General features: G+C 40.0%; 1 protein-coding gene across 1 annotated transcript; it reads left to right on the top strand.

Annotated features, from left to right (window-relative positions):
* The first annotated feature begins 35 nt into the window (after positions 1-35).
* On the top strand, positions 36-22,658 carry LOC141000143 (dnaJ homolog subfamily C member 5-like). The gene is made up of 5 exons (XM_073470773.1): positions 36-204; positions 16,309-16,483; positions 17,531-17,744; positions 18,480-18,651; positions 18,783-22,658. The coding sequence occupies exons 2-5, from the start codon at positions 16,377-16,379 to the stop codon at positions 18,878-18,880; spliced, it is 591 nt and encodes a 196-aa protein (XP_073326874.1). The 5' UTR covers positions 36-204; positions 16,309-16,376; the 3' UTR covers positions 18,881-22,658.
* Positions 22,659-22,704: the final 46 nt, after the last annotated feature.

Raw genomic sequence — 22,704 nt, 5'->3', positions numbered from 1 at the left:
GGATTGACAGCTCGCGCCCTGCTGCTGTAGCCATTAGCGCGGTGGCTGCACTAACGGCTGTCTGGATGGTGTAGCGGCGGCAAACAAAGCTGGACTGAGATGCGAGTGTCGTGAAAATAAATAAAAATAAATAAATAATCGAGTCACGCTTCATTTAGGACGAGAGAACAGACGCTGCTCTGCTCGGGGAGGAGAAAAAACAAGGTAAGACGTGCTCGTAAGGTAGCCAAGTGGGCTAACGCTAGCCAGCTTTGCTGCCCTTGGATTAGTTAGCGGGCTAAATGCTAGCTGGCTTATTCCAACCAGGCTAGGCTATCTGAGCGGCTAACCAACATGGATGCTGTGTGTGTGTGTGTGTTCCTTTGATGCGGTGCCTGGAGATTATCCGCTTTAACTCACGGTTTGATTCTCGAGCCGACCGGTATTTTCTAGTTCGGTTGCCAGTCACGAACTGAGAGCCCAGGAGCGGGTGAGGTGTTTGGGTTCAGATCCCCGGGGGAGGGGGGGCGTCTCATCGATTATTGTGTGTCTTCTAACGAGTGTTGAGTTAAAAAAAACAGTGAGAAGACATCACAGGATAAATCCGGATTTGTAGTCTGTAGTCCAGAGAGGGACCCAGTGTGCGTGTTTGATCTTCCTGTCTGCTGGAAATGTTGGAGCGACAGGTGCAACTTCTCCTGCAACTTGTTTTTTATAGCACGTCGACAGAAGAGCCAGTTTAAGCATCTAAAGCTGAGCAGATGAAATTATTTCCACTGTATTGTTCTCAGTGGGGCAGCTCCTGTTCCCGGTGTGAGCCAATCTGACATAGCTGGAGCAGAGCTGCTGTCTTTTTCTGTCCTCATGTGATGTGTATGTGAAGTGGCAGGTGGTGCTCTGAACTGTCTGTGTGGCTGTGGGAGACAGCATGTGTCCTCCTGGCAGGAGATGTTATAATCATTTCATAATGAAACGTTTATTACACACTTACAGGTTCCAGTCAGTCACTGGGGGTTTATCGTTATCTACAGTTGTAATCGTTTTTAATCAGATTTCCTTCGTTGTGAATCATGAAATACATCCTTTACTTCACCTTTTCGATCCCAACTGTGTAGTCTTGCTTATGAATTTTACTGGTGATTTGTACTGGTTGTAGATTTTAGTGGAACAATCTAATGCAGCGAATGACGTTACTTTAATGTACTGTATCTGCATCACAGGGCTGCAGCTAACTCTTACTTTCATTACCGATTAATCTGCCGAGTATTTTCACAATTATTATATTATTTAGTCCATAAAATATGAAAAAAATCAAAAATAGTAAGAAATTCTCTTCACAGTTCCCCAAAGCCCAAAGTGACATCTTCAAATTGTTTATCTTTAACCCAAAGACCAAAGATTACCAATTATACTCGCAATAAGGACGACTGATACATCATATCATATACGTCATATGACAGATCAGTGTATAATGCAAGAAAAGACGCTTGGGGTCATTTCTAACTATAAGACTCCCAGGATAAGTGTTTGATAACCACATTTGAAGGACCATTGCAAAAAACTATTGCCCGATATATCGATATTGGATTTAATATCGGCCCCAAAAACGGAGTATTGCTCGAGCTTTAACATATAAAGAAACATACTTTATGTACAGTCATCTATGTAGTTTCACACAGATCATTTGTACACATTCGTGAAATAGTTTCTAATACCGAAAATGACGTGTGAAATTAATAAATGAATGCTCTGATCAGTACGTAGCATCAGCTGCATGACTTACTGAACTGCTTCTGTGGTTGTCCTGGAGTGTATTGACATTAAAATGTTTTTGTCCTTTCATTTGTGTTATGCCTTTTAAAAATATGAGACATTGACATCACTAGAAAAAGTATATGTCTATAGACACAATCTCACAAAGACTGTCCTCGTCCAGATGCTGTGCAAGCCTTTTACGAGGATGGCGTAATCAAAGACAGAGCATCTCCAGCTGCACGGGCAGACAGGGGAAGTGTTTTAACAGCCATTATAGTTCAGCCTCAGCCCACGCTAAATTCAAAGGCATGACAAGCTATCATCTGTTCAGATTCATGATGTTTTCATTCATTAAGTGCCTAAATGATGCATTAATTGCATCAACTTCAAGGAGTCATCCATTCTGGCAAGTTATCTCCTTAAAAGTGTCACATCTGAGTCAGCTTTGTTTTACAGTACATGACCGGGAAACATTTGACCAAATCGTATTATTTTTCTGAGTCAGCGGGTCTGTGTAAGGGTTCAGCGGATCGGGGGATGGTGGGTGATGTCATCGGTATGAGCTCTGGTAAGCGGTCATCAGTGACTCACACAAAAGCCAGTCACATCAAATCAGGTTACACCTAGATAACAGACCAGTAGTAGGTCAGAGAGGGGGGATTATCACTGCTGCTACACTGCAGCTCCACTGGGAAGAGATGTCGTTCAGTTCACTGCTCATTTATCCTAAAAACTAGAGCTACAATATTTTTTGTATACATTAATCTCTTTTTTTGATTGATTAATTCCCCTTTAGTCTATAAAATGTCAGAAAATGCATCACAGTTTCCCAGAGAATTTGCAATGATGTAAAGAGAAAAGCAGCAAATCCTCACATTTGACTCACTCTGACCAAATCTTACAAAACAGCAACTTGTATCTCTTCTCTCTAATCAGAATGTTTAAATGCAATTACAGATTTTCTACCTCATTTACATGATTTACTTTGCTTATTCTAAACTTCAGTAACATTAATTAGCGGTGGTGCTGTGAAGCAGTTTCCTGTCAGAGTGCCTCTGCTGTGACCCTTGAAAACCTAAAATTATCCCCCAGCTGGGATTCCAGCTTTGGCTCACTGGTATTCGGTATTGATATTTCTATCCTAACATAGAAGGCTGACAGGGTTCGTATTCAGTCTCTGACATCAGAATAAATAACGAGCTGTAGATGACAGCAGGAGACAGAAACGCATGATTCATGAGTGATTGATTTTCATTTTCCAACCCAATTAATGAGAGCAACACAGTAGCCTGTATATTATTTTTCGTAGACAGTCTCTCAAAAGAGAGTCAATAGTCTCACAGAGGGGTTAACATGTACGTTGCATTTATGGACACGCACAAACTAGTGAAATCACAGGAAGCGTTTCAGTCAGCTGTCCAAATGTAAAATGCATTAATGCATGCTTTGATGTGACTTATGGAGGCTTGGCGAGAAGTGCAACATTACTGAAAGTTTTGATCCACAGAGAGCAGTGCAGTCGCAGATTTCTTATCATGTGTGTAAAGTCATTTAATGCACGTTGATGACAGGGTTTGTATTCATGTAATGCATTTCAGTGTTTTTACTGCAATGGGTCCTGTCTCACAACTATATCATGGTAGGATCCTGTGTTGTAGAAGACTCAAGAAAGTGGAATGAAGAAGAAGAAGTTGAATGACTGACAAAAGATATCCGTGTCTCAGTCACTATGTCAAGAAGAAAAAATATTGTTTTTTACCATATATATTAAATATGAAATTTATTAATTGTTGTCAGTCCATGTGTGTGATGTAAGAAATGAGCGTGACATTTCTGAAAGGCGGTGCACATGAACAGGAAGTGGATTTAAATTTGACATAACCTTATTGAGCTTCTGATCCACTGACGTCCACTTAGGTTAAACAATACACAAGAAAAGCATTTATGAGTTTCTTTCATTGTTAGTGATCAGAATGATAAAACTATCCCTGTAGTTTGTCATCTACAGGTGAGTATCGTCCTCCCTGTCAGACAACCACAGATCCCCTGAAGGAAACAGACTGTGGCTGCTGATGGCCTCCGGTCATGAGTCTTGCACGAGCGTGTCCTTTGGACAGCATAGTGTAACAGTCCTGTGATCGCAAGTCACATGGGACTGTCAAACATTCACCTTCAGTTTCCCTTCTCCTATTGCTTCACATTTTCTCTTTCTCACCCTGAACTAATGCCTTCTTTCTTTCTCTCTGTCAGTCCATCTCCCTCTCCCTGACCCTGCTGTCTCCCCTCTGTCTTCCTCTGTCTTTCCATCTTCATCACTCTGACTCCCCCTCTTTCATTCCCGTCCTCCCTCTCTGATCTTTGACAGTGATTTGACATAGATTAGTTCTGCTGGATCATGGATGTGCTCTCCGCAGCGTTTCTCTCTGAAGTTCCTCTGTGAAAGTACCCAGTAGCGTGATAAGGAAGCTATGATGTGATGTGAGAGTTTCACAGTAAACTTGTTAATGAAGACACGATTTGTTCAGGCACTTTATTTTATCAAGATTAAAATAGAACACTATTTTTAGCAGCGCTGGTTTCTCACCTGAGCTGACTGATACAACCACATTCTTCTCTTGTTGAGCACTTAGCCGGTCTGCCAAGCAGTCAGTCATATTTGTGCCTTGCCCAAGGGTATTTTAATTATTGTCATGGAGACAAAGGATGATGCTGTCTTACTCATTGTCTCTGTCCATGTCTGTTTTGGTGATTGAAGCTGACAACTAAAGTTGAAATGACAGCTTTAAAAAAAAAATTTCATTTCTTAAAGAAAGTAACTTTAATTCAGTTTACAACTACTATTATTCTCGACTGTTGCAGTGTACAAAATATAAATTGGCAGACATTGATGGATCCAGTTAAGTGATGAGGATACATTACAGCGTAAGTACAGAGTACAATTAAGTACAATTAAGTTACTAGTTACTTTGCAGATTCATATTATTTTATTGTTTATAACCTATTAATTGTGACGTCTTACCAATCAGATAATGTTGTGCGTGGGACATTGTGTGAGAGGATGTTGCATCAGAGCCAAAGTACCATATTTTGAAATTAATTTATTTTATTGGCAATCTGACAGAAAAATCAGCAATACCAATACATTCTGCGAAAAAGTGACATCTTCAAATTGCTTCTTTTGTCCAACCAATGGTCCAGAAGGGTTTATTCGCCCAAACAGCCAGATTACTGTAAAATACCTGTAAACTAGCAAGAAAAACTACAAACTCATAATAAAATAAATACTGTTACAGTGACCGGTGACTTCTTCCACTGGAGTGTATATGTGGTTAGTCCACGTAGCGGAGTCCAGGTCGTTACTGTGATGATTTCTGCTGCACTGTTAGCATGTGCATGTCCAATGACAAAGAATGAAGACAGGCAGCTGATTGGACATTAGCTAATGAATTGGATTGGCCTTTTTGCATCACAGCATCCCTGTGCCAAGATAAAGAGACTGATGGGAAAGCTAATTTGTGTCTAGCTAACCCTTTCTCCAAATGGTGGCCTTGTCTCCACTTCATGCTCAGCTTGAGTGTGTCTCTGCAACGGGTTGTAAGAAGCTGCTGTTGTTATTTGTTTTGTTATTTTCAGCTGACAACATATGGATAATTCCTCTCTGTTAAATCAAGTCAAAGGTAACTTGACTTCTAATTTTGCCTTGAAGATGTTTTGCTACTGGACCAAAAGGGCTTCATCAGCAAGTCAAGCGCCTTTAACAGAGTACTTATGCATATATCCTGACTGAGAGTTTTCCCAGATTACTTTGTAATTTAGGCATGTTTCCTGTCATAATTTGGGATGTTTTGACTCCTAACAAACAACAACACAGTTCTCTTGGAATAAGATGTGGATTCCTAGCATAAAGACCCACATGTCTGTCTTGTCAACACAGAAGCTGTGGTTGTGGTTAACACAAGCCTTGTTCATGGCGGTTGAAAAGTGTTGACTTCTGTTTTGTGTCAAACGACAACTTGTGCAGTTACTTCCATCTCATCCACAATTGTCAGTACATTGGTGACATTTTTTCTGTCACCATTTTTGGCTATGGAAACAAGTGATTGAGATGTTTTGGACCAGGTTGGTTGATTCCTATCGCCAAAGTGGAATTTCATGGTTGTCCCCTGAGCAGAGCAAAAGAAAAATTTGTTTTCAAAATCATCCAAAGCATTCTCGTTTTAATCTACATTGGTGACTGTTTGTGTGAGATAATACTGTGATGTGTCAGTGATTGGTTTCCTGCACTGTATGCACATATGTGGCAGCTGTGTTTACTCTGTCAGTATAACATTGAGGTTGCATTACCATCTATTGTCAGGCAGGAAAGGCTGCAGGGCTGCGTGTGTTTGTAACCTAAGCTCATTAAATTCAGAGCCACAAGAATCACTGACTGACTTTTGCATCTGTTCCTGTTTATTTTTCTGCATGAAGCCTCGTTTTTATCGTACTTTTATAACTAAGGCTGCAACTTAAGATACTCGATTAATCTTCCTATAATTTTATCTAGTAATTTATTAGTTTTGTCTATAAAATGTAAGAAAAAAGAGAACAATGTCTTTATATTAATAAAGCAGACAAGCATTATATGACATGTGCTCTGCTCTTTCTTACGATTTGCCTCTTACCTGTTACTTTTCTCTCATGTCTATAGGGCTGCAGTCATTACTTTAATTTTGATTGGTCATCTTATTTCAGTTCGTTGATTAGTCTATAAAAAGCAGAAAATAATGACTGATGCATGTCAAACATGTCAAACAAAGAGCCAGAAGTGTTTAAAGTTATAGCTTTTTTAATATACAATGATCTGAAAGAATGGAAAGAAAGAAAATCATCACGTTTTAGAAGCTGAAACCAAGAAATGTTTGGTATTCGACTAGTGATTTAGCATGTGCTTGTCCGTCCATTCTCTCTCCCAGCTCTGCTCATGATGAACAGCTAAACAGAGTGAGCAAATAAATGGCTCGCTCTGGTGTTCGTCAAAGCATTTTAACTCCATTATCAGAGCTACATAGATAACAGCAGACAGGAGGTGTGGTCAAATTCTCAGAAGACCACTTAGAGATTAATATCTGAGCAGTGAGAGAGGAGCTGAAGAGAAAGAAAGTGTGTGTAACCTGCTGTGTAAAACACTGCATGGGCTGTTTTTCCTAGATGATACTTGATAATATTGCAAATGCAACCTCGCTATTTTTCCCTAAATAAGCAGTGTGTCTGCTCTGTGCATTTTTTGTAAAATGAGTGTGGAAATTCATGAAATGCAGTAACTCAATAATGAATGATCACCATGTAATACTAATGCCATCTAATTTGGGTTAAACAGGGTGACATGAGGAGGGAAAGGATGAGAAACAGTGAAGGGAAGCGTAAATGACACTGACAAGAGCTGGTGTTTGGAAATCTCTCATCTTAGACTGAGTAAAGAGAGGGGAAGAGACTTGGCGACACGCTTATGAGGAAGTGATGACAAAAGTTTAGAGCAGGAAGAGGAAGAGGGAGGGGTGGAGGAAAGTGCTGATAGCAAGAGCAATGGAGCACTTCTCCTCCAAGATGGATGTGAGCTGGAGAAGAGGGAGGAAAAACAATGTTTGAAATGATCAAGATTAAATAGAGAATCAGGTGCGTCTTCATCAGCTGGGCAGCAAAATGATAACAGACAAAAAATTGTGAAATCCCATCATGTCACGTTGCTTAATATACCCGGCAGCAGATATGGGGAAGTCAAGCTGGACCGAGCTGAAACATCAGCAACAAGTTTGATGATTATTTATTGTTCATTTACTAGTTCCAGCTTCTCAGCTTTTAGGAGTTTCTGCTTTCTTTGATGTGGTTGTAAAATGAATGTCTTTAGGTTTTGGACTACTGGTCAAACACAAGAAGCAATTTGAAGATATCACCTTGTAGGGTTGGGCCAGTAAACAGTGACCTTGTCCTACTACTGGGCCCTCTAACAAATCGTGATTTAAAAAGCGCCCCACCAGATAATACACAAAAGTGATGTGTCCCCTCAGAGTTGTCGTAAGGCAGGAGTTGTTGGCATTTGTGACATGTGGGAGAGAAAATAAAGAAACAATATGTCACCATGTCCTGTTTAATATGAAACCAGCTCAGTTGGATGAACCCAAGATGTTTGGTTAAATCAGTGGCAGGGGTGTTTTCTTTTCTGCAGGACGCTATCAGTGTGTTTCTCTCGGTCGAGCCATTGTTATTTGCATTTTCCTAGCTTGGCTTCCTCAGTATAGCTACCCGGCTAACTTTGTTTCAAGCCTCTGAGGCTGAACACAGCTAAGTTACAGGCATGTGGTCCAGAGACCAAGTTTGAGTATTTGTTTTGTCGCGTCCCATTTCACTGCTGCAGCCTGGACGTTATTGCATAATGTCTGTCTAATGTATGTGATGTATATAGTAATTATAAAGAAGACCTCATGATAGGAACAGAGAGAAGGATTAAAACTTAAAATAAGACTCAGACTAACAATCATCCCAGTAGGCGTTAGTGAAAGAGAAGGAGAGTTTGAGAAGTACAAGATGTTCTCCTTGCATCATTTACATTACATCTGCACTTTCATTATTTCATTTTGGTGAAGCCTGAGACTGGCTTTGTGTGTTTGTGTGTGTGTGTGTGTGTGTGTGTGTGTGTGTGTGTGTGTGTGTGTGTGTGTACAGACAGCAGCTGGTGTCTGCTGTAGTGGGTAATACTGACTAATGATCCATGTCTTCCCTACTGGGCAGAAATGAGGGAGACAACAGTTTAGAATAAGTCATGACTCGTTTTTTCTAAAAAGGCTGAAAACTGCTGTTTTATTGCAGCAGTCTGATGATTCTCTGTATATATGCTTAAAGGGACATTCCCCCCAAACATTTTTACACTGTTTAAAAAACAGTGATACACCTTAAATTCCTGGTTTGATTTTTTTAGGATATTATTTTTCTTCATGTTCATAACTTCTCATCTACTTTAGGGAGAGAACACATTGATGATAAGGGCTGAACACAAAAAGAAATCATTTTGTGATTTATTGAGAAAGATATTGCTCTTGCGATATCAGTCAAGATGGGGAAGTTGATAATTAGGGCGATTATTTCATTGTCAGTTAATCCGTAGATTATTGTCTCTATTACACTGGTTATTTGTTTGTTTTAGAAAATGTCAAAAAACTGTTTTCAGTGTTGCCCAAAGCCCAAGATGACGTCCTCACATGTTTTGTTTTGTCCACAACCCAGAGATATAGTTTACTGTCACAGAGGAGGAAAAAAAACAGGAAAAAAATTCACATTTTAGAAGCTGGAATCAGAGACTTTTAACTGTTCTTTGTTTTTGTTTTCTTAAAATATTACACCAATGATTACTAGTTGAGAACTAATCCATTAAACATTGCAGTTTAAGTAATTATGGGATTTTGCTGGGTTCTGTACCAAACAAGCACGCAAGCTTCATTTATAATGGTATGTTGTGACCCATTTTACCTTTTATTACCTGTTTTTAAACAACAGAAGACGATGATGTTACTTAAGAGTCCCTTTAAAACAAGGACACGTGGACTTGTGGGTTAAGGCAGGTTGTATTGGACAGCGTCACTGGGTGTTGCTGGGAACGAGCTGTGGTGCTCAGTGAACCTTCCCTGGATAAATACAGGGTTAATACCAGGTTGAAAGTAAGGACAAACACACACTTATCCCATCAGGAACAGGATTTGCTCTGGTTTGCTTGTTTACCTGAGGTTATACTGAATACTAGAGTGTACTCGTATCGTGCTCATTGTGTTAACTGTTTCATTTATGACAGCCAGGGTTTGATAACTGTAATCATGATAAAATGCCAGCATCACAGCCGCGTAATTAGCTGTACTTAACCCTGCTGCTACAACTGTTACAGCTCTGAAAATGATAAGAATCAACTCGCTAAAATATCAATTTCACGCATTGGAAACTCACTCAAACAAATTGCGTGTCATTTCAACTCGTTTGAACTTAATTTTTGGGAAAAGTGAAAGCCCGTATAAGCATATTGTGAAGCATATTCACAAGTCCCTGTCATGTCACAATTATCTGTGGACAATTTTGAGATAGGGACACTTATTTGCAGACAGGAAGTGACTTATCTAAATTTTAAAGAGAGCAACTGCAAACTGCCACATAAACCGCTCAGAGGAAGCACTTTCTTCAGATAAAATAGCACCCTCACGAACAAAAGATCTTTGGCTTTTTGAATAAAATGTAGGTTGCAGTTTATAGTCATCTCGCTGTTTGTGTGTGAGTAAAGTGACAGCTTCTTTTGATGCAAGCTGACAACAAAACGCTGGCCTATTTTTTTCTCAATCTCCCCTGCAAACACACACACACACTCAGAGCAAAAGAGCACCAGAGACAAACAGCTTTAAATATTTTAGATATTATAATTGTGACTCCAGCCTCACACACACCGTTACAAAACCACTTTGTTCTCCAACCACTGGACTGGTGAAATGAACTCATGACAGGAGAACTGCTGATATGGATCTCAGTAAAGGAAAGTAATCACCTCTGTAATCTCACTTCCTGTCTTTAGCAAGGACCAAAACTCCCAACTTCCCCAGTAGAGCTGCTTTATGTCAAACTGCAGCAGTTTTTTTGTTCTGGGCAAGTCCTTTTTTTCAGTGTTAAAGGGACCGCTCAACCCAAAATCTAAATATTTCTCCTCTTACTTGTAGTGCTATTTATCCACCTAGACTGTTTTGTGTGAGTTTCACAGAGACAAACTGAAAAGCTCTCTTTCCAGAAATCATGACCCGGTTACTTAAGATAAGTGAGCAGTTATAAACACACAGACCATCTCATATGTTGTTGTATTTGGTGTTATTAAGAAGTCAGGCATGAAGACTCACTCAGTATACAGACAGCGCTGTCTTTGGCAGCTGCTCAGATGTTCACAGGCTGTTTGATGATGTTTTGTTTGTTATGGAGACGATTTTCACATCTTGCAGATCGCAGTTACACAACCTTGGAAAGCCGAGCAGAACAATGTGAAGTCTGGACTGATGCTCGTATGAAGTTGTTTTATTTCTTTGTTCTGAACAGTAAGGGTTGTTATTCTGAGCTAACGTTACAGACACATTGAGTCAGGTTCAGCAACACGAGATATTTTGCCATAATGTTTAGTGCATGGAAGCATTTCTGAGTCTGAATTGATAAGCAAATTTTGTACATTGATTCATGTTTTTTATTGGGTTTTTATCGACTTAATCAGATTCTTTCATCTTTTTTGAGTGTTGTTACCAACTGTTTCTTTCTTTTGAACTTTGCATAGCAGGAATCCGAAGTGTTGCTCAGGTGTAAGCAGCAAAATGAAAAAGTACAGATAATTAGAGAAACTTGCTAAATAAATACTTTAAGTATATAAAATTAAATTAGAAAAGAATAGCAGCACACATACAGCACCCACAACTAGTCTTGTACTTGACCTATCGTCTCATAATACCGTCCGTTTGCACCATAATATTGTATAGCATGATTATGTAATTAATGTCACGATATGATGACGTGATCAGGTGGGCTTGAGGCTGAGCTGCAGTTTTACATGCTCAGTGAAAATCCCTCAATGAGAAAGAAAAAGTGAGACTCGGTGTGGAAGCAGAAATCCATATTAAGTCTAACACTCACACACAGACACACTCTAACACACAGACCATATGCTGTCAGCCTCTCTACGCTCTGTGTTAATTCTCTACACTCTGTTTCTTCCTGTGAATGGCCAGTTTGACTCACGGCTCATTCAACAAGACAAAATGTCATTGGCTGCCGGCTCGGATGTGATTGTTCAACACACACACACACACACACACACACACACACACACACACAGAGTCACTCAACATGTAGATAATCCCTGGGGTACGGATGAATCACCCTCATTGGTTAATCCCGGTCAAGTGGGTGGTGAAACTGTGTTGTGACTGGTTAATCCGAGGCACAGTAGTGGGCGGGATTTAAGGAGGTGTTAAATCAATGTGTTGTCAGGCGTGTGTAGGGTTGCCATGGCAATAAGTGCCATCTGGTGCCACATAGGGTTTTGGACTAATGGCTGACCATAAATGAGGACTTTCAATATTATAAATATTTTTGTCACCCTGGTGTCTTGTTCTGTTTCCACGTTGTTGTTATTTTTAGGACACACTGACCTGTAGTTTTTCATGTGTGGTGTGTTTGTTGATGGCGTGTGTTTCTTCGTCCACATTTTTCCCACCCTGTGTGTGTTTAAGATTATCCCTGTATGTTTAGGTGACTAGCCACTGACAATCTGCTGAAGCTAACCTCCTCCCACTCACTGCCTCACGTCAACACACACTTAGAAAAAACAGCTTTGCTTATAGCCATTTGACAATGTCACTAAAATGAGCCACTCAGTGAATGTGCCACATATCCAAACATAATAACAGTTAGTTGGGTTGCAGTCTGGGACTACAGGGACCTTCTGAAGCCTGGACGTTAGGTATAACACTTGTCACTGTGCATTTTCTGCAAACTCAACGAAAAATATTTTAATTTTAGTAATGTGTGAAGCCTAGGTGTAATTCAAGTTGGGTAAAGCAGATAGCTGAGGGATCAGCCGGGGCAAACACTCCCCCAAAACGTACAATACTTCACTTTAAATGATCATACCAGTGTTTGTTTGAACTCAGCTATCAGGGTTGTTATAGTTAACTAAAACTAGGTAGTCAAGTTGATTTGTACAGCACGTTGAGCAAAGTGCTGTACAAAATAGTATTATATTGTGGAAAAAATAGGCATAAAGAGTGGTTAAAAGGCACAATAAAAAATTAAATGGCAATGATATAATACAAGTAATATCAAAAACTGCACACATTTAAAACAGAAACAGAATAAAACTTGTAAAATCAATTTATAACAAATGAAAGATTATAAAATACTAAAACCAGTGAAGGTGTGAAATAAAAAATTTACATTAGGGAGGATAAAGTCAAACTAACGGAAACGATATGGTGTTCTCGCAAAACTAAGTAAAATGAAATAGAAATATCCAGTCCAATATCCACTCTGGAAAATAACTGAAACTAAACTGAGCTGAAACAAAAATTATAAACTAAATTAAAACAAAAACTATCACATTAGTGCTTACAATAATATAATAGAAGCCTCACCAGAGGAGAGTAATTTGGTTTTTATATTTCAGCATCCTAAGAATAAATATCACACCACTCAGTTAGTTTGAATATGTGTCTCAGTCACACTGATATAACTGTGATGGGAACCTTGTTCTTGTTACAGTATTCAGCCCATGAGTCACAGTGTGATAATTGCTCATCAGGAAGGTGCAGGTCTGGTGTGAAGACGGCGTGAAGCTTCTTTTCCTGTCGTTAATTTAAGTCTAGCAGTCTGCTCCGGTCTGTCTGTGTAGCTGAATTGGCTTAGCGTGGTCTCTAAGCCTGCCAACCCCCATACACCTGCTGTCTGACAGGGTTGTATCGACCTGTCACTGCTCAGTTCACAGGTCAGGAAGTGGATTTCCTTCAGGACTTTAAAACCTCAAATCTATTATCTTAACACTTTTTGAACATGAATAACAAATTCACCTGTACTTAATTAGTATCCAAGGTGAGCATTCGTTCTTCAGATACTCACATAGCTTATAATCATCTCTTTTCCTGCCTGAATCTGGTTTACTAGCCCACTCTTGTTATTGTTGTTGTCAATGGGTGTATTGTGAAGTAGCTTATCGTTATGCCTGCTGTACACAAGCCTCGTAGCCCCACTCCGGGTCGATTTACTCAGTTTTTTTTTCGTGATGCCTCTGCTTGGCGGACTGACCTGCAGTACCCGCCCTCACTCCACTGATCTCCTTCAACTCTTGCATCTATTTCATCAGGTTTTTAACGGACAATTTAGCAAGAATGTTATTACCACACAGCGTAAGCTTCAACTTCAAAATCACCAGTTTTTTAGGGGAGCTCTGTAGCTACAGCAGCTTAGATAAAGAAGGACCTGGGGTCTATTTTTCACAGTAGACTTAAATAAACTATAAACTGCCAACTAGGAGCGGGTAAAAAATCTTTATCTCCCAAGATTCAGAATCTATTCACAAGTGTCAGAAATCTATTTTCTAAATGTTAATAAGCAGCATGGTGTTGACTAAATGAAAAAGACAAAACTAAACTTCAAGGGTAGTGCAGCACCCGGACAAGGCAGCGGTTTCTTTTATTTAATGACTGGATAATTACCTTTGCAAGACGAACATTAAGCAGGACGCTGCTGGACTTAAAACATTAATAACACAGCAGAGCACAGCCTTTTATTTTGTTATCCACATACACACATGCATGCTTTCAAGTTATTTCATTCATTAATGCTGTTAATTTTTTTAAATAAAAAGGCAGCAGATGGTTTTTCTCGATTTCCAGTTGTGTCTCATATTATATTTCAGCAGATTAAGGACCCATATTGATCTAAAATCGATTCTGAATCAAATTGGACACCCAAAAATCGAAATCAATCAACTCATGAGATTGCCAAAAATTCACAGCCCGACTGCCAACATCCAAGCATTGACAGGAATAGTAAGTTCTTGACTACACTGAACTTTGATACAACATTTTGCCATTTTTGTTGAAGAAGCCAAACAAATAAAGCTTTTTCTCGACCACCACAAACGTTTTAACGAGCCAGCTCTCGGTGTCAATTTGCTGTGTGGACAGTGAACAGCAAGTTTTTAAGATACTGATCAGGGCTGCAGTCTTTTGAGAAAGGTCAAATGTGGACAAACAGCATTATAATGAAGCACTGTAGTGCTGCATAGATGCCCTGGCCCACAAATCTTGTTTTTCAGATGTAAGAGGAAGAAACATGTTTATAATCCAGCCAGAGAGAAGAGAATTTCTTCACTTACGCCAAACACCAAACTTAACCAACACTTCCTCTAAAAACTGCAGACGTTTTTGATATTGGTCCAACTGGCTGGTCTAACAGTAAGCACTGTTGAAGACAAAGTTGGACACAGAGTCTCTCATTAGTCTGTTGAGAGTTCAGTTCTGGTTCAGGTGTGATCTCTGTTTATTCACCAGCCACACAAATAAGCTTTGATACTGATGTAGAGAGAGAAAGTGAGAGAGGGATAAAAGAGAGCACACAGGAGAGAAAGTGGGACACCACAGAAGCTAAATTAACAGAAGCTGAAATCTGACTTTATTTGGTCTGTTTGTCATTGTGGTAAATTTTAAAAGATACAGATCGACATCTGAGCAGCCCTCAGTTAGTGTCCTCACACAGATGGGCGACGGTGAACTTGTTACCTCACACACTGATGAACCTAGTTTAGTTAAAATCAGTGTATTATTGTTTGGCGGTGTGACAGAAGTGAGGTGGATAAACATGGCACAGACTGCTGTACCTCCTCACTTACTGTACATGATATACTATATATTTTATTTTAATATACATTTTGTATATTCCTGTGTTTTGCTGGTAAAGAGTAGCAGGACATAACAGAGCTGGAAGAGTAGAAGAGTTTAACTTACTCACACAAAGTTGAACTCTTTGATGTAAATGGTGACAAAGACTTAAAGGAACAGTTCACTCAAAAATGAAAATTCAGTTGTCATCTACTCATGCAGCATTCTCCTAAACAACTGAAGCAGCATCCGACGTAATCCAAGTCTCCTGAAGCCCAGAGATCCCAAACAGATTTGAAAAGACGTTATTTATACTCTTTTTTTTTTTAAGCTGAAATCTTGTGTGTTGTTGTGTTCGCTGAGAAGTAATCTGAATCTATAGATGCACCCCTGTCTGAAATGAGGATGAATTTCAAAAACAGTCTTTTGATGAATACGTTTGTTGCTGCCTGAAGCGGTGTGTGAAGTGTGTGAAGCGTGTGAAGTGTTAGCATCTTGTTTACTGCAGCTCCTGCAGTGAGGTGAGGTCCCTTCAGGACACAGAATATTAATCTCTCTGCCTTACACACCTGCCTACCTGTGTGACATCAGCTTAGGTTATCCTGGTTTACCTCATTTATTCCTTTCCCTTCCTCTACACATCACACCCTTAAATCCCACAACTCCACATTAACAAAGAGGTCGGTCACCATTTCAACACCTTTCAGTATAAAAGGTGGGATGAGTGTTATATTTGGACTTGATCTTTACCTCCTGCTATATTCTTCTCTTTTTTTAATATCGAAGCCAAGTTTTTACATTCACACAAGAGCTACTGTCGTGAAATCATGTGTAAATTTGAGTTATCTGAGTCTCCTGTCTTCACCTGTCCATGTGAGAGACACTCAGGCTCGGTTTTACAGGTTTTACAGGTTTTACATTGATAAAATATATAAAAGATCGAAATCTCCTTCAGCATTTCTGTGAAATTATTGAAATACTGTTGTAATTTAACATTTTTGTCTAACACAACATATATGCTGTAAAGTCAAAAAGGCCGGTGGAAGGACTGGAATGAAACAATCTGAGAAAAAACAGCAACAAAGTGACTTGTTTTTGATTTGAACCTTTCAGCTCATCAGCCTCTTTTTCCTCCTTTCTTGTTTTTACCTGACAGGTGAGAGGCTGACTGAGTGAGGGAGCGAGTAAGAGAAGGAACAAAAGAGAGAGAGAGAGAGAGAGGCCATGGAGCAGCAGAGACAGAGAACTCTCTCCACATCTGGAGAATCGCTGTACATCGTGCTGGGAGTCGACAAGAGCGCCACCACAGAGGACATCAAGAAATGTTACAGGTACCTATTAATACCCACAAGATTAGACATGTACCCATTATTGTATTTATCTATGTGGAAGTGGCAAAAGTCCACAACTTCTTTACTCCAGTAAAAGTAATCGAGTACAGGCTTTGAAATGTACTCAGAGTATCACAGTAAAAAGTCTCCCTCTGCAGGACATTTGTGGTAAAAGCTAACTGAAGCTCACGTCATATTAATATAATTCAAAGTCTATTAAAGTTAAAGGTAGAATCAGTAGGATTTGTCCCAGCTGTTCCTGAATGCACCACAAAGATAGTTGGTTGTTGAGTCTCATTCCCAGGACGTCAAATAGCCACATTTTGGGTTGGTAAAGCGTCCCGAGCAGCAACAAAGTGAGAAAATAATCCATAATTCCCCTCAAATGCATCAAACTAAAATAAAAAGCCTGTTTTGAAAATGTGAGGAGGAGAAAGCTCAGATATTTGTGTTCGCATGTAGAGAGGAAAAGTCAGAAGATGTCGGAAAAATAAATACTCAAGTAAAGTACAGACACCTGAAACATCTACTGGAGTGCAGTAACAAAGTAGTTGTACTTTGATACTTCCCACTTCTGTTTGAAAGTAATAAAGTCACTCCACCTGTCATGTTGATGTTTTAAGTTGTGAACCACTAGAGGGAGCCAGAGGCCGGTGACACTTTCACAATGGGTCAAATCAATGGGATTAAATCAGGTTACTGCCGGTTACTGATGATAGTGAATACTGAAGTGGCAACATTTCTCTCACTCTCATACTGATTAGTTAAGCTATGGTGAAGAAAACAGGACAATAATGAAAAGGTGCTGCCTTTCTTTGTATCAGGTAACTTGATATTTGTAAAAGTGTTTAATATTTAAATATGTTAAGTGTAAGACTTTGGTTTGAATGAACCTTCTTAATATGCCTGACTGAAAGCAGACATTTTGAAATGTCATATGTCAGTGGAACAGAGAAATCATTTATTACAACACAGTGCCTTTTTTAAGAGTTGGCTTATCAAAAAGTCTGCTGTTTTTAATCCTCCATTCTCTCTGTCTTTGTACAGGAAACTGGCGTTGAAGTTCCACCCAGACAAGAACCCGGACAATCCAGATGCGGCCGAAAAGTTTAAGGAAATCAACAACGCCCACTCCATCCTGAGCGACGCCACCAAGAAGAACATCTACGACAAATACGGCTCGCTGGGGCTCTACGTGGCAGAGCAGTTCGGAGAGGAGAACGTCAACACCTACTTCGTTCTGTCCAGCTGGTGGGCGAAGGTAAGATACCTCTCTCATTACCACTCATGAGACTTATCACCTGATACCAATGAACCTGTTGTTTTCTGCTGTTTTTAGATCATTACACAACCTTCACAGTCTTTCGTTGCTCCTGTCCCAACTTGTTTGAAAGGTGTTTGTGAAAAAGATATGTATGTAATGAAATCAGGATATTTTACAGCTTAACAAGAATCTTAAATGTCCAAAACAACATTAGAGCACTGAAACAGTAAACTTCACTGGAAATTTAGTAAAAATAAATTACACAAGCATCTTTTTCTGCGTTTTAAAAAAAAAAGGAAGAGGAATTTTCATACTGACGCATATCGAACAACCTATACGCAGATATTGATATATATCACTGATGTTTTGGTCAGGCTCAAATCCCACTTAAAAAATAAAGAATAAACAAGAACAAGAAAGTGAATGTGTTAACGTTTGTGTTCATTTGTAATTGTAGATTTATTTGTGCAGAGTCTTCTTTCTAACGATCTGTGGCAAATAAAACAAACCATGTCGAATCATATATGTGATTCAGTGAAGAGAAACACTGAGTCATGAATGAGCCTGAGGAGAAGTGAACACTGTCTGACACTTGGCAGTGTATTTGATATTTAAACAAGATTTTCTCAGTGTTAACTGTTTGTTTTCCCTCCGCCTCGACGTGTTTACCTTCATCAGTTTGTCGGCCGTTTAATATTTAATATCTCTGTGTCTCCGCTCTTCGTCCCACAGGCCCTGTTCGTCTTCTGCTGCCTGTCCACAGGCTGTTATTTCTGCTGTTGCCTGTGCTGCTGCTGTAACTGTTGCTGCGGTAAATGTAAACCTCGGCCGCCCATGGACCAGGAGCCCGAGTTCTACGTGTCCCCCGAGGACCTGGAGGCCCAGATGACCGCTGACGAGAGAGGTGAGGCCAGCGACGCATTGATGCTGTAACAAACACACAAAAGTTCACTGTGGGGACTTCTGTTCAGAGTTTTCTTGGTGTCTATTTTAAACCTTTTTCTAACGTGTTTGTTTGTGTGTGTGTATCCTCAGATGGCGGCGAGCCCATCGTGATGCAGCCGTCCTCAGCCACAGAAACCACCACGCTCACCTCTGATGCCCACCACAGCTACAGGACCGACGCATACTAGACACACACACACAAACACACACATGCACAATCGGCTCCTCCACAATCACAGGACGATGCACACACAATCTCAACACATTTTTCTCATCAGTTCATCTGTTATGTTTCTCTTCAGCTGTTCAAAAAGGCCAAAAAATAATTAAATTAATAATAATACCACACACACACACACACACACACACACACACACACACACCAGCAAATGCTACATACCATCATCACTCAAAGTCAGCCTGAGCTCAGCGGCTCCGACCAAACTTGTATCTTTTTAAATGTTGATTTTTCGTGGAGTGAGCAGAGGAGGAGGAAGATGAAGGAGGAAATGGAGTTCAGGCCAGTTTTATTACCCAGGATATCAAATATTCTTGATAACAGTCGTCAGTCAGGAGCACATCAGGGGAAATAGAAGGGGGGTGAGAGGTATACAAATTTAAAAAATCAGAAGAACGTTGAAATGTTGGGGAGATTCTGTTGTTAATAATCTAAAAACTAAGAATGTATCTTCAATCATTTTGTAAATGTAAGTTTAAAGCACAATTTATACTTGCCGGCAGTCTGCATGAAATGACATCATCTGTCACTGCAGACTGTCTGCGTACTAAATAAAGTTTTTGATGCACACTGAACTCGTGGATCGTACACAGCACAAACATGTTGGCAGACACGTAGTCTGAACAGAACCACGTCTGCTGCTCAAGTCCACGTCTGTTTTGAACGGCTGGTGTGCTCAGGTCAAGGCTCATAGTCGCGCTGCTCTTTGTTATTGACAGTAGCGAACACAGCTGTCTCGCCCAAAACACGCTTTTTAAAGACGTTGTTTGATGCCTGTAGCAACGAGTCTCTGTGTGTCTTCAACCTTAGAATGAGGAACACGTGGTCTCCTTTTAGCTCGCTGGGAAACGCTTATCGAAGCGTCTCTGTCCGCCCACCGCTGGCTGGAAGTAGGTCAGAGATCCTGTCTTTATGTTCTGTGAGGAGTTGAAATGGCTGTGTGTGGGTGTGGGTGTTTATTTGTCCTCAATACCCTCATGAGCAGCATGCAGCTGGTGCCACACTGGCATCGATTCCCCCTCACTTAAATCTGGTTCTGCTGGTTTTCTGCTTCTTCATTGTGAAGTTCTGCTTCAGTAAAAGGAAAGTCAGAAGGTCTAATCACCATCGTAGAGAATTTCCTAAAGATTTGAACTAATTATTTCTGATAATTTGCCGCCGTTAGTGTGTCGGCTGTCAGCACGTCATGATCAATCAGACGAGGTTTCAGCTGACAGAAACACAGAAACATCTTCCTTGAGAAAATACTGGAAGTCTTGCAGCTGCCGAGACTCAATCTTAATCAGCTTTGGCACATGTGACCGTGACTGAACGGATACCTGGAAATCCACATCAGTCAGCAGACACACAATACTGCTAAATGTTAACTGTGACTGCTGTGGTTCTCCACTCCATCACCGATCATCCTTGGAAAGTGTGAAAGAATTTGCTCTCATATTTCGAAAGTGTCAAGGCAGTTTTATTTATGTAGCCCACCAAGACAAATCCCAGTTTGCCTCAGATGAAGAAAAACTCCCCCAAAAAGACCTTTTAACAGGGAATAAAGGGAGAATCATTAGGAAGAGGAACAGAGGAGGGATGTTGATGAAGGTTCTCAGTCATCCAGGTCATGGTAAATCTAGGTGCTGTATCGCAGGAACTGGACTTTCACCTCTCATCCAAGAGGCTTCTTCAGTGCTAACTAACTGGAGAGGAGCTGCAGGCTTTTAAACTCGGTGTGGGAGTGTCCTGACAGAGTCGTTAAGGACACGTGTGAGCTCTGAGTTTGAGAGTCGTTAGGCCGTTGGCTAGGTGAGCCCAGGTGTGAATGGTTGTTAAGCTGTCTGGGGAGAGAACTCAGTACAGCATTGTAGGTGGGTGGTAGGTAGTGTTGTAGGCCACCTCCTCTGTTCAAAGACGGTCGTTCCAGTTCGACATAGATGGTTTCCTTTACTCCTCTTTCAAACCGTCTGTCTTCTCTGGACAAGATGTTTGCATTGTTGTCCTCAAAGAAATGGTTCTTCTCCTTCAGATGTAAGTGGACAGCAGCGTCTTGACCCTCCTGTCTTGTGCCATTCGTTTATGCAGAGGTTGTTTCGTCTCCCCAATGTACAAATCTGTGCAGTCTTGGCTGCATCGAACAGCATAAACTACACTGCTCTGTTCATGCCTGGGTGTTTTGTCCTTAGGGTGGACAAGTTTCTGCCTTCTCCTCTTCTTCCTCTTCTCCCTCACTTCTTTCTTCTTTTATGTTAAGTCCACTCATATGAAGGATTGAGCTTCCTGCCTCACATTGAACGCTGTGTGTGCGCTGAAGAGTCCAGTGTTATTACAAGTACATGAACATACATCAGTGACCTCTTGCTGTCATCTGAAAGAACAGACATACACACTGATCGAGCCCCCTTTTTTTGTTTTGTTTTGTTTATTTTTAGTTTTCAATTTGTTTTGTGAGAAAGTAAAAATGCTGTACATGTCGTGTAAACTGTATGTTTAGATTTCACTGTATTTCTTTGCGTTGGTCAGAAGTTTGAACACTATTTTTTCTTTCTTTTCTTCCGTTTGTCTCCGTAGAACTGCTCCTCATTGTTTGTTTTTTTCTTATTTATGTTGTTAATGAAGGGAGGATATCGATATCCAAAGTCTTATTTGTTCGTGTGGCGGCAGTTTTTGTAGATTATACAATCCTCATAGCATCTGAAGAGCAGTTTACAACAATCACACTGATTAGTTAGGGTCTAATTGTATATCACTTTTTTTTGTAGTTTTTTTGTTGTAGCACTCCAGCTCTGCTATAGTAGAAAATACAGGAACATTGTGCTTGTTTGTGTCAACTATTTTAATTTTTATAAAAAAAACAACAAAAAAAGCACCTACACTGAACCAAACAGGCTAATTTATTCACTATATGTTCTTTGATTCCTCACTCCAACACTTTGTTCATTATGTATTTATACATATCATGAGAAAGTGCAATAAATCTCTTCCATGACTCCACTTTAAATTTCAAACATGGTTTCAGGGAATCTGCAGGTTCATAAAAAGTCTCAAAAAAAGTCCTAAAAATCAAGTTAATACAAATTCCACACCAGAGTTAATATCCGTCATGTCGTCTCCAGTGAAGACATTTGAATAATTGAAGAATAAAAAGATGTTTCAATGGCCCAGAAAGGGTTTTTGTGAAACCTGCAGATGTTCTGTTTTAACCAAATTTTCTCTTTTTGTGCTTCATGTCATGTGACCACTGAAATGCCACATTGTTAAACCCCAAATCCCTCCTTTCTTTTTTCTCATTTTATCTCTTATCGACCAAACATGCAACGGTGTCCGAGTGAGTGAATGCAGCGTGAAGCCTGAAACACATAAACCTGGAGTCAAGAAGCTTCCATAGCGAGATCTAAAAACCAACGACGACATAAATAACAAAGAACTGATCTACGTGTGAATATAGCGACCAGATGATAATAATATTGAAGCATTATTTTATTTATTTTATTTTTCTTATGTTTTTAATAACCGATTAACGACTAGTGGAGGGGATGTATAGAATTTTAGATGTGAACCATTTTGACAACGAGGTGACAAAATGGCCGACCCGCTGTATATACACGCAGTGGCACAGTACATAGAGACGTAGAGGTTTTCTGTTTTTAGCATGGACTGATCATGTTTGCGTCTGTCAGGCAGACGTGTGCGTCAATGAAGTATCTGATGTACTGTTGTAAAATAAATGTTTCTGTTGCTTCAGAGCCTCTTTTCTCACTGTCTGGTTCATTCATTTAAAAGTGGAAATGC

Source organism: Pagrus major, chromosome 7, assembly GCF_040436345.1.
Source record: "Pagrus major chromosome 7, Pma_NU_1.0".
Lineage (NCBI taxonomy): Eukaryota > Metazoa > Chordata > Actinopteri > Spariformes > Sparidae > Pagrus > Pagrus major.
Note: the sequence above shows the minus strand (reverse complement) of the source record. Positions and strands in the feature narration are given on the sequence as shown.

Excerpts from the sequence above, each read along its gene's own strand:
- LOC141000143 (XM_073470773.1), top strand. The coding sequence starts at position 16,377 with ATGGAGCAGCAGAGACAGAGAACTCTCTCCACATCTGGAGAATCGCTG. Across the intron at positions 16,484-17,530 it reads GACATCAAGAAATGTTACAG|GAAACTGGCGTTGAAGTTCC; the intron begins GTACCTATTAAT and ends GTCTTTGTACAG. Across the intron at positions 18,652-18,782 it reads GATGACCGCTGACGAGAGAG|ATGGCGGCGAGCCCATCGTG; the intron begins GTGAGGCCAGCG and ends GTGTATCCTCAG.